The following is an 11,009-nucleotide window of genomic DNA, read 5'->3' as shown; positions in this document are numbered from 1 at the left end:
AGCCAAGAGAAGGCCTCGCAGGGGGAACCACGACGGCGAAGACGTCCCCGCCGCCCAGCGACGGGAGCGGGACAGCCGACAGCGGAGCCGCGGAAGAAGTCGGGGCTGGAGCGGTGGAAGAAATCCACACCGAAGGAGCAGTACAGCTCGGGGCAGAAGCAACCAAAGAACTCGACCCCGGAGCTTCGGAAGAGGTCGGCGCGAGAGCCTCGGAAGAACTCACGCCTGACCTCCGATTACTTCAAAAAGTTCAAGACTAAAATTAAAAACAAAGAGGAAAAATTCAAGCCGACAAGAATATGAAAAACGACTCACCGCCGCATGATGAGAGGAACTTCATCATCCTCTTCTTCCTCAGCCAGCGAAACCAGAGCACCCGCTGAAAAAGAGATGAAAAGTACTCGGTTCAAGAGAGAAACATGAAAATAAAAGAACAAGGAATACTAAATGTGCTCACCTAAGAGCATGCTAGCAACAACTGGAGTACCTGAGGGAGTACTTGGTTTGCGAGGCTTCTTGGAGACAGGCAAGCCAGATGAGGACCCGTCCATTCGCCCCCTCTTCGGGACACTGCGAGGACCGCGAGGGACTAGACGAGGAACATACTCTTCATATACATCATCAAATCTGAAAGAGACCCCAGGAAGGGCTGTAAAAGTTTGAGACTTACTAATTGCAGAAGTACCGGCTGAACGATCCCCAGCCTCCGCCACAGCAGGGAGAACATCAAGGGGGATCGGATCAACAAAGTTCCGCCCAAGCACCTACGAAAAAAGACAAAACACCAAGACAAGGAAAAACTAAGCAAGAACGGACGCAGAAAGAGTACTTAAAGAACTCAAATAAAAAGAAAAAGGAGAATAGGCAACTCACAGCCGGGGGCGGGTTGTTGGCCGAGTACTCAGGGACGGCAGGAGGAATGACGCTCACTCCTTTCAACATCTTCTGAAGGCGCTCGAGTACCTCCTCACCGGTCAGCTCAAGAGCTGGGACCATGCGCGAAGGATCCTCGGCCCCAGAATACTCAAAGCCGAGATGTTCTCGCTCTTTCAAGGGCTGAACCCGGCGACGAAGGAAACTTGAAACAATACCAAAGCCGGTCAAACCTTGCTGTTTCAGCATGCTAATTCTATCAAGGAGTGGCTGGATCGCTTGAATCTCAGCAGGTGACTCAAGCTTCTTGTCCCATCGGTCATTAACCACGGGACCAGATCCGGAGTGAACGACAAGAGAAGGGATCAAATTGGCGGCGTAAAACCACTCGGCACGCCAATCTTTGACAGAATCGACCAAGTCGTAATCAAAAAACTTGATTTTAAGACCCTGGCGAAACTGAATCCCGCAACCGCCGAGGGCACTGGTTTCCTCACGGCGGGGTTGAGGTTTCAGGCGAAAGAAAAAGCGAAAAAGAGAGAGAGAAGGAGGGATCCCAAGGAAGGCTTCACAAAGATGAACAAAAACGGAAAGATGGAGAACAGCATTGGGGGTTAGATGGTTCAGACTAACCCCGAAATAGCCAAGAAACTGATGAAGGAAGGCGGAAGCAGGAAGACAAAGTCCGGCGCGGACAAAAGAAACGAAAAGGACAATCTCACCAGGACCCGGAGCCGGAACCCGATGCTCGCCCGGAACTCTCCATTCAGCGATGACTTTGCTTTGGATCAAGCCATCACTAACAAGCTCGCGCAGCTGGTCTTCGCCGGTCGTCGGAACAGGCCAAACCTTCTGAGCCGCCCTCATGGCCACGAACTCCAGGTTTTCAATCAAAGACAGGGATGACTCCTCGTCCACGAAGGTCGCCTGAGACTTGCTTGCGGTCTTCTTCTTTCCCATGAACTGGCGGAAGCAAAGAAGGCGCTAAGGAGGACGAAGCTAAAATAATGGCGCTCGGGCAATGACGACAATGACGGCGGCGGGTTTCTGAGAACTAGGGTTTAAAAGCAAGAGCTAGATGACAAGGGAAAGGAAGATAAAAGGGTCTTTAAATAGATTTCTCAACGATACAAACGGCCCATAAGGCCCGTTAAAGCGCAGCGTGGAAACGCAACGGTCCATTTACCGACGCAGCTAAAATGATGGAGGGCACGAATCCACACAACGGTACAAACCAACGGGCAGATTTCAGACTTATCCGCACAACACCACAGCAGGATTATCAGATAACTACAAGAACAACTCGTCGAACCGAGAAGAAAGAAAGGGCTAACTCGATAGCCTCATGAACGACAGGGATCACAACAGAAAGGTCAAAGACAACTAAGAAGACAAGATTCGTTACATTACAAGCGACTTCAAAAATAGAAGATTACAAACCTTACAAGACCCGACGAACTCGGCACCACGAAAAGCAAAGTAGCAAAGAGGAACACGGGCACGACTAAGCTCTGGAACGACTACGTGTCCCAAATTGCTACTCGGAAGGACAAACCGCCATCAGCTACACTGTTTTCTTCAAAGGACGAACGCAGTGCATCCAAGGCGGAAATCGGCAGCACGGCAGGGCAACATGGAGCAGAGAAGGCCGGCGAGCATCTGTCTACCCAAGACCGATGTGATGCTGGATATGGTGTTGATCTGCACCGGACGGTCTCAAGACAGGCGACGAGGATCAACCCAGAACTGCCGGATGAAGGAACAAAGCCCACATCACAAGACTTCCTCCAACTACCACCACGTACATCCTGGCACAATGCTGTCGCGGGATTAGCCTACCTCTAATCCCTATCACAAGACTTCCTCCAGCTACGACAAGACACACAGGAACTACAAAATACGCCCGGGGGCTGCTCTACTTCACAAACTACCATGTTCACAACCAAGAAGTTTTCAACAGAATGGCCAATGGATGCAAGCAAGCACTCCGGGACAGTACTTATAGGCCAAAGGATCGGCGCACATGGACCAAGGGTACCAACGAAATAAACCCAACAAAGGACACAGTGAAAGGACAGGACTCAATAATGGATGACTCAGGCGAGAAGAAACAGTACTCGAAGACGGGCATATTCGGAAGAATATACCAGCACAGTACAACCCGTGAACAAAAGGCATTTACACTCAACCACCACCACACAACTACATCTGACAACAGCAGACTATCAAAAGAATACGCCAACACCTCGCATCCGATTCCTTCCTGAACAAAACAACACGGATATACGCTCAAAAAAAAAAAAGAAAAAAAGAAAAAAAGAACCCGGATTGAAGAAAAACAACCCAGATAAGTTGAGAACAGAAATCAAGACAAAAAAGAACTTGGATTGATCAGAAAACAACCCGGATGAGGTACATACAAGTTCAGAAAGAACCTAGACGAAGTGCAAACAACCTGGAAGAGGTACATCAAGAGCCAGAGAAGTCTAGAAATGACCTGGATGAATAAAAACAACTCGGAAGAGCATCACGGCTTAGTCAAACACTAAGCTCGGGGGCTCAAGTACTCAAGACTACAACAAAGACAACACATCAAGACCCTTCATCCGACTTCTATTCTAAAGAAAAGTACTCGGAGAAGGCTCGGGGGCTGCGGGATACATAACCTCCAAAAATTTTTTGAAGACAAGAATCTGGACCCTCCAACTTTTGCAAGCAAAAGCAAGAGGCTCGGGGGCTACACTCAGTGAGTGCAATTTTTACGAAAAATTGCACCCACCCAAAAAGAACTCAGAGCAACCAAGAAGACTAAAGGGACCCTCTGGCTTCTTGTCCCAACAAGCAAGAGGTTCGGGGGCTACACTCACTGAGTGCACTTTTATTCAAAAGTGCACATCAGCTGGAGAAAAGACGAAGAAGACCATCTCAAGATTTCACTTCAAGAAAGAACCCGGAACAAGTCTACAAACAACCCGGCCCTTGAAGCTCAATCATGAAATGCTCGGGGGCTTGTCGATGCGGGACCCATAAGGTTCCCCACGGAGAAGAGAAAAGAAGACCTAGTCCAACTAGGATTTCCTACATGTAATCCTATTAGGACTAGTTACACGTAATCCTACTAGGATCTCTACTTTGTAACCGACTAGGACTCCCGCCTCTCCTGAACTATATAAAGGAGGGCAGGGGTCCCTAGATCAAAAAAGACACACATAGACAACAATTGTACGACACAACCCTTGACAATCAATCCAACGCAAAGGCTAAGGCCGACTGGACGTAAGGTTATTACTCGATCTACGATCGAGGGCCTGAACCAGAATAAATCGACTGTGTCTTGCGTTAACCATCGAGTTCGGCATACGCCGAAGCCCGAACATACTGCCCCGGGTACCCCCGTGGCAGGCTATCGGTGGTAAAACATCGACAAGCGCCAACCCGGAAGGCACTCGGCAAAGAGCTTTTATTTTTTTTTGAAAATTTTCTTTGCCGAGTGCCACCCCTCTAGGCACTCGGCAAAGATTTTTTATTTTTTTTAAAAAAAATTCTTTGCCGAGCGCCAACCCGGAAGGCACTCGGCAAAGAGCTTTTATTTTTTTTTTTGAATTTTTTCTTTGCCGAGTGCCAACACGCCAAGCACTCGGCAAAGTTTAATTTTTTTTAATTTCTTTGCGAGTGTTATAGTCACAGCACTCGGCAAAGCTGGAAAATCTGTTTTCTGGTCGCTCATTTTGCCAGCTTTGCCGAGTGTTGTGACCATTGCGCTCGGCAAAGGGGTCATGATGCTTAAGTGCTCCATGTTGTGAAGGATGGTGATGATGCTTGCATATTTCTTTTATGGTTGCACGAAGATGATCTTCCTCACAATGTCCACATCATCTAGCTTCGTTAATCATATTGAATGGAGCTCATTGATAATTAGATTCAAACGAGAATACATATCACGAACAAGCCCATCATCATTCATTTTAGGGTTAAGTCCAATTTACACCCTCCAACCTACAGCAAAGTTCGGATTTCAACCTCGAACTTCAAAACCGGACAACTTTGGCCCTCCAACTCTCGAAAAAGTTCCTTCAACCTTCCGGGCGGTTTTGCGGGTGAATAGTAACTTTTGATATTTTCGGGAGCGTCGAAATTTTATATTATTTTTTCGAGCATCTTAACGTCCTCAAATGAAAAAACTCAAAACTACAAAGTTGTAGATCTCATCGAGGTCTACAATTTACATATAAAAATTATCTTTATCCGACATCGTATTGAAGGGTTTTCTATTTTTTGAAATTTGAGTCTCATCACGCGATAAAATATGGTGCTGAAATTTTATATTATTTTTTCGAGCATCTTACTATCCTCAAGTGAAAAAACTCAAAACTACAAAGTTGTAGATCTCATCGAGGTCTACAATTTACATATAAAAATTATCTTCATCCGACATTGTATTGAAGGGTTTTCTATTTTTTGAAATTTGAGTCTCATTACGCATCGGGTCACAGCTGTTGACGCCTGATGTTGCCGAGCAACTGATCGGACGTGTTCGGTCCCTATAAGGGTCGCGTCCGGTCACCTCTGCCGAGCTCGTTTTTTCGCGATCTTGCGTCCGGCTTGGTTTTCATCTTCGTGCTTGGACTATGCTTGATATCTTGGGTCTTCTCTTGTGCTTCTAGGGTCTTGCTTATGGTGTTGATCGTGGGATCATCATGTCGCCTTCGTCCAAGTCACGTCTTGCACCCTATTGAACTACAAAACAATTACTTGCAAATTCATTAGCCCAATTAAGTCGTGTTGGTCATCAAACACTAAAATTCAAAATAAATGGGCCTATGGTCCATTTTCCTTACACCCATGCCACTATCCAATCTCATGGACTCCAACCCCCTCTTCGACGCCAATGTCTCCAATGTCGACTCCTCTTCCTCGTCCTCTGTTGACGGTGGCGAATCCTACACTACAACCGTCTCGCCGCTCCCCACCAATGTCCTGCAAACCATCAACATGAAGTCCCATATTCCTGTCGAGCTTGATGTTGCTGAATCGAACTACACCGAGTGGCGGTGCTTCTTCGATGCGTTCATCGACAAGTTCGGCATCGGATCTCATCTTACCTCTCCTCCCACCCCTACCAACCGTCGTGATCCAGAGTGGGCGATGGTAGACCAGTGTATCCTCAGTTGGATCTACAACACTGTGTCCAAGGATGTGCGCGCCATTGTCCATGCCCCCAAGGCCACAGCGTTCACCATCTGGAACGCGATCCATGATCAGTTCCGGGATCATGAGCTTCACCGAGCGGTCTACCTAGAGGCTGAGTTCCGGAGCTTGGTCCAAGGCGACATGGACATCAAGACCTACACCGGCAAGCTGAAGCAGCTCGCTGATGCCTTGCACGATGTCGGCCAGCCCATGTGTAAGACGTCCCAAGTCCTCAACATGCTCTGTGGTCTCTCCTCTAAATACCGCCACACTGTTCTGGTGATCACCGCCAAGAACCCGTCCCACACCTTCCTCTCCGCCCGCTCCTACTTGCTCCTAGAGGAACAGTATGACAAGGAACATGCCAAGTCAGCCGCACAACATGCTCTTCTCGCCGCTGGTGGTCCTCGGCCTCCTGCTCCAGCTACCGGGGATGGCGGTTCTAGTGCTGGCCAGGGCACCCAGTCTTCTGCTCCACGCCCCCCGACGGTTGCCAACACCTCTGCTAGACGTTTCGATGGCAAACATGGTCGTGGCCTAGGGCGTGGCCGTGGTGTTTATCATCATCAAGCTGGGTCTACCTCTACACCGTAGCCCCGTGCTTCGCAGGCTTGGGCACCTGGCGTCAATCCATGGACAGGGATGGTCTAGGCCTGGCCCATGCAATTCCATGTTCCTGGTGCCGGTGTCCTTGGTACACGCCCCGGTGCGCGGTCGCAACAAGCTTACTTCGCCAGCACACCAGCTCCTCCTTCGGCTCTGTTCCAGCAACCGTCTCCACCGACTGATGTATGGAACCACCAGGCGTTGCTGGCCGCCCTCTCCATGTTCGGCGTACCACCGAGTGGCCCCCAGGCCACCGAGTGGTTCCTGGATACAGGAGCGACGTCGCACATGGCGTCCCATGCTAGTAATTTTCCCTCCTCTCAACCCCTTCCTAATTCCGCTCCTATTACTGTTGGCAACGGCGCACTCTTGCCTATCACCTACCGTGCGTCCACCACCATTGCCACTCCTCACAATCCCCTTTTCCTCAAGAACATCCTAGTTTCCCCCTCCCTAGTCAAAAACCTTGTTTCTGTTCGATCACTCACTCGAGACAACAATGTTACTGTCGAGTTTGACGCATTTGATGTATATGCTTGCTACTGTCCTTCCATGCGTATGTATCCACCCAGTTCTAACTTCCATTGATTTCCTTTCAAACCGATAATGGCAAGGAGTTTGACAACCATGCCTTTCACCACTATCTAACTAAAATGGCATTGCTCTACGCCTCTCCTGTCCATATACATCATCTCAGAATGGGAAAGCCGTGCGCATAATTCAAACTTTGAATGATTGTGTATGCAGTCTACTGTTCCATGCTGGCATGCCTTCTTCTTTCTGGGTTGAAGCTCTATCCACTACTACATATCTCCTTAATCGCCGGCCATGTCAACCGACTGGCCAGCTCACCCCCTTTCAGCTTTTGCTTGGCGCTCCACCTGAACTTACTCATCTCAGGGTGTTTGGTTGCCTATGTTTTCCCAATTTAGCTGCTACTGCATCTAACAAACTCAGTGCGCGCTCTAGTGCCTGCGTTCTTCTTGGGTATCCACCAGATCATCGCAGCTATCGCTGCTTTGATCTCGCCACACGACGTGTCATTATATCTCGGCATGTTACATTTGATGAGAGCCGGTTCCCCTTTCACCATGAGTAATCTGCTTCTTCTTCAGCAAACACTGACATTGTTCATCATCCGACAACAGAGGTCATCGTGTTTCAGCAGGCTCCTTGGGCTCAACCAGCACCTCAACCGACTAGCTCTGACTCGTCCGCGCCTGCATCTGCCTCTGTTCACTCCCCTGTGTCCTTCGGATCGGCTGCCTCTGCCCCACATCCAGGCAACGCAACCACTCCCCTGTGTCCTTCGGATCGGCTGCCTCTGCCTCTGTTCATCGTCCAGTGCGCCGTCCAGTGCGCCATCGCCATCTCCAGCGCAACCCGCGCATCCGATGCTCACCCGAGCACGCGCGGGCATCTTCAAACCTAACCCTCGCTATGCACTTGCTGCTACCTCTAACACACCAGATTCATCCTCCACTAGCGCCATCTCCCCGTTGCCATCCTCAGTACGGGTTGCGCTCCGTGATCCAAACTGGCGTGCTGCCATGGATTGTGAATACCACGCCCTTCTGTCCAATCGGACTTGGCGACTCATTGATCGTCCAGCCGGTGCTCACATCATCTCCGGCAAGTGGGTCTTCACCCATAAACTCAAACCTGATGGATCGCTCGATCGATACAAGGCACGCTAGGTTGTTCGGGGGTTTACAGTGGTTTCCAATATCGGCCGAAATCTCCTCATATTTCCGATATATCCTCTTTATCCGTAGGTGCCGATAAGAAAATATCTATCTTTTTCGTACAAATTTTGTTTAAATTTATTTAAATTTACTTAAATTCAAATTAAATTTTATTTGAATTTGATCCGATATTTCCGATATATCATGTTTATCCTCTTTATCTGTAACCCCGATAAATTTTAATTTCTGAAAATGAAAACCTTTACATAGCGTGCCGGTGTGGACTTAGGCGAAACCTTCACATCGGTGGTCAAACCCGCTACAATTCGCACCGTGCTCACCTTCGCTGCTTCTAAGCGCTGGCCGATGCGTCAACTCGATGTGTCCACTACGTTCCTTCATGGCAATCTACGCGAGCAAGTTCTCTGTCAACAACCGACTGGTTTTGTTAATCCTGACCGCCCGGATGCTGTCTGTCTGCTTGATAAGTCCCTCTATGGGCTCTGGCAGGTGCCGCGCGCTTGGTTCGATCGCTTCGCGACATTCGCCATCAGCCTCGGCTTCAAGCCGATGCGATCCGACTCCTCGCTGACATGGTACTCACCGGGTCCAGCACGGCGGTTCTGCAACACATCGTCGACAGACTACGAGCTGAGTTCGCGATCAAGGATCTTGGCGAACTCCGCTTCTTCCTCGGCATCGATGTCAAACGTACACCGTCCGGCTTCTTCCTGTCACAGCAACGGTATGCTGAAGATGTACTTGATCGCGCCGGGATGCTGAACTGCAAGCCCACCTCGACGCCAATTGACGCCAAAGGGAAGCTATCTGCTGATGGGGCGAAGATTGACGATGCCTCCACATACCGAAGTTTAGCCGGGGCGCTGCAGTACCTCACTGTGACACGCCCGGACTTGCGTTCGCGGTGCAGCAGGCGTGCCTGCATATGCACGACCCGCGTGTTCCTCACCAAGCCTTGCTGAAGCGGATACTCTGATATGTCCGTGGCACAAGCGATCTAGGGCTTCACATCTGCGGCAGCCGAGACCTCTCCATTACGGCATACTCTGATGCCGATTGGGCGGGGTGCCCTGACACCAGGCGTTCTACATCAGGGTTTTGTGTCTTCCTGGGAGACGCTCTCGTGTCATGGTCATCTAAACGCCAGCCTACCGTGTCGTGCTCAAGTGCAGAAGCTGAGTACCGCGCCGTCGTCAACGCCGCCGCTGAATGTATCTGGCTTCGACAGCTGCTCGGCGAGCTCCAGTGCGCGATCACCAAGGCCACCGTGACGTACTGTGACAACATCTCGGCGGTGTATATGTCAACGAATCCGGTTCATCACAAGCGCACCAAACACATCGAGCTGGACATCCATTTTGTTCGAGAGAGAGTCTATCTCCGTGACCTTCGCGTCCTTCATGTTCCTACCGGAGAGCAGTATGCAGATGTCATGACCAAAGGACTGCCTACATCGACGTTCACGACGTTCCGATCCAGTCTTTGCGTCGTCGAGCCGACCCATGCGACCGCGGGGGGTTGTTGAAGGATAACATGGAAACAGTGTAGACTAAGGTAGTTAGTCATATCTTGACCGTGGTGACCACGAACGGCGCCCACGATCTCAGCCCGTGCGCGCCTAGCGCCGGCCCTCTGTAATCTGTATATGTAACACCCAGAGTGCAATACGAGATCTTGTTGGCTCCCATTCTTCTACAATGACGGAGAGGCATAGCAGGACCAAGACAAGAAGCTGCAGAGAGCTGATGACGACCTTGGCGGCGGCGTCCATCCACATGGCCTGCAGGAAACGGAATTGCAGGTGATAATCAATCGTACTATCGTAGTACGAAGATACGAACATAGATTAACGACAGTTGAATGGAGTTGGCACTTAGGTGAGAGAGCATTACCTTTGTGACTTTGTCCGATACCAAGGAGGCTGATATATAAGTCAGCTCTCAGTTCTATTACAGGGAATCGCTCGTGTTTATAAAACTGGATGGTATGGTAGTTGTGGTGTTGGTGGTTGCACACCAGAATTCAGAAACTCATAACGACCGATAGTTGTAATAATAAGATATATATTTAAGGTTTGTTTAACACAGACCAATAGTTTCCTGAGCTGTTTTTCGTCAAATACCATTTTTCAAAATAGCTTCATGGGTAAAGCTTTTTTTCTCTCCTCTGACAGAGAGATAAGGTAGAATGAAGCTAAAAAAAAAGTAACTTATTCCAGCTCCATCTGACACACGTGGACACTCCGCCATGCCCAAAAGAGAGCACGCGTAACCCGCCGGGGACGCCACCGCCAGGGAGGAGTAGCTCGCCAAGGGCGTGGCCATGGGGGCGCAGCCTGCCAGGGGGCCGCGCCCGGTGCCGGCTCGTCGGGGGCCGAAGCCGTGGATGAGCAGTACAGTGAAGAAGAAGCGGCCGTAGCGCGAGGTGGCGCCGCTGGGCGCTCGCGCCGGTGCCGGGACGAGGCGCGAGCGCTGCGGTCACCGAGCCAGGTGAGGACACCGACGCCGCAGCTGAGACACGCACGGGCCACCGAGCAGGCGTGAGGGGCGCCGTCACTGGGGGCGCAGGTCGTCGGGAAGGGCGCCGCCGCTGGGGCAGGCACGACAGCCGAGGCGCGGGCGAGTGGGACGCCGG

The 11,009-nt window shown here is 50.3% G+C and overlaps 2 protein-coding genes and 1 long non-coding RNA gene across 3 annotated transcripts; 2 read left to right on the top strand and 1 right to left on the bottom strand.

Annotated features, from left to right (window-relative positions):
* Window positions 1-314: 314 nt before the first annotated feature.
* LOC136476295 (uncharacterized) lies at window positions 315-783 on the bottom strand. The gene is made up of 3 exons (XR_010763515.1): window positions 671-783; window positions 488-589; window positions 315-379 (listed from the first exon to the last, which is right to left on the bottom strand). It is a non-coding gene; the product is annotated as an uncharacterized lncRNA (long non-coding RNA).
* A 4,932-nt stretch (window positions 784-5,715) lies between these two features.
* Window positions 5,716-6,657, top strand: LOC136468885 (uncharacterized). Its single transcript, XM_066467291.1, has one exon. The coding sequence runs from the start codon at window positions 5,716-5,718 to the stop codon at window positions 6,655-6,657; it is 942 nt and encodes a 313-aa protein (XP_066323388.1).
* Window positions 6,658-8,947: 2,290 nt separating this feature from the next.
* Window positions 8,948-9,900, top strand: LOC136468884 (uncharacterized mitochondrial protein AtMg00810-like). The gene is made up of 2 exons (XM_066467290.1): window positions 8,948-9,272; window positions 9,377-9,900. Exons 1-2 carry the CDS (start codon window positions 8,948-8,950, stop codon window positions 9,898-9,900), a joined length of 849 nt encoding a protein of 282 aa, XP_066323387.1.
* Window positions 9,901-11,009: the final 1,109 nt, after the last annotated feature.

The sequence above is a fragment of the Miscanthus floridulus genome, chromosome 8 (genome assembly GCF_019320115.1).
Source record: "Miscanthus floridulus cultivar M001 chromosome 8, ASM1932011v1, whole genome shotgun sequence".
NCBI classification, from domain to species: Eukaryota; Viridiplantae; Streptophyta; class Magnoliopsida; order Poales; family Poaceae; genus Miscanthus; species Miscanthus floridulus.
The sequence above is the reverse complement of the archived record's forward strand: the minus strand, read 5'-3'. Positions and strand labels throughout refer to the sequence as shown.

Bases quoted from the DNA above. Each gene is read 5' to 3' on its own strand.
- LOC136468884 (XM_066467290.1), top strand. From the start codon at position 8,948: ATGGTACTCACCGGGTCCAGCACGGCGGTTCTGCAACACATCGTCGAC. The intron at 9,273-9,376 runs GTTCGCGGTGCA...CAAGCGATCTAG, and splicing joins TGTGACACGCCCGGACTTGC to GGCTTCACATCTGCGGCAGC.
- LOC136468885 (XM_066467291.1), top strand. From the start codon at position 5,716: ATGCCACTATCCAATCTCATGGACTCCAACCCCCTCTTCGACGCCAAT.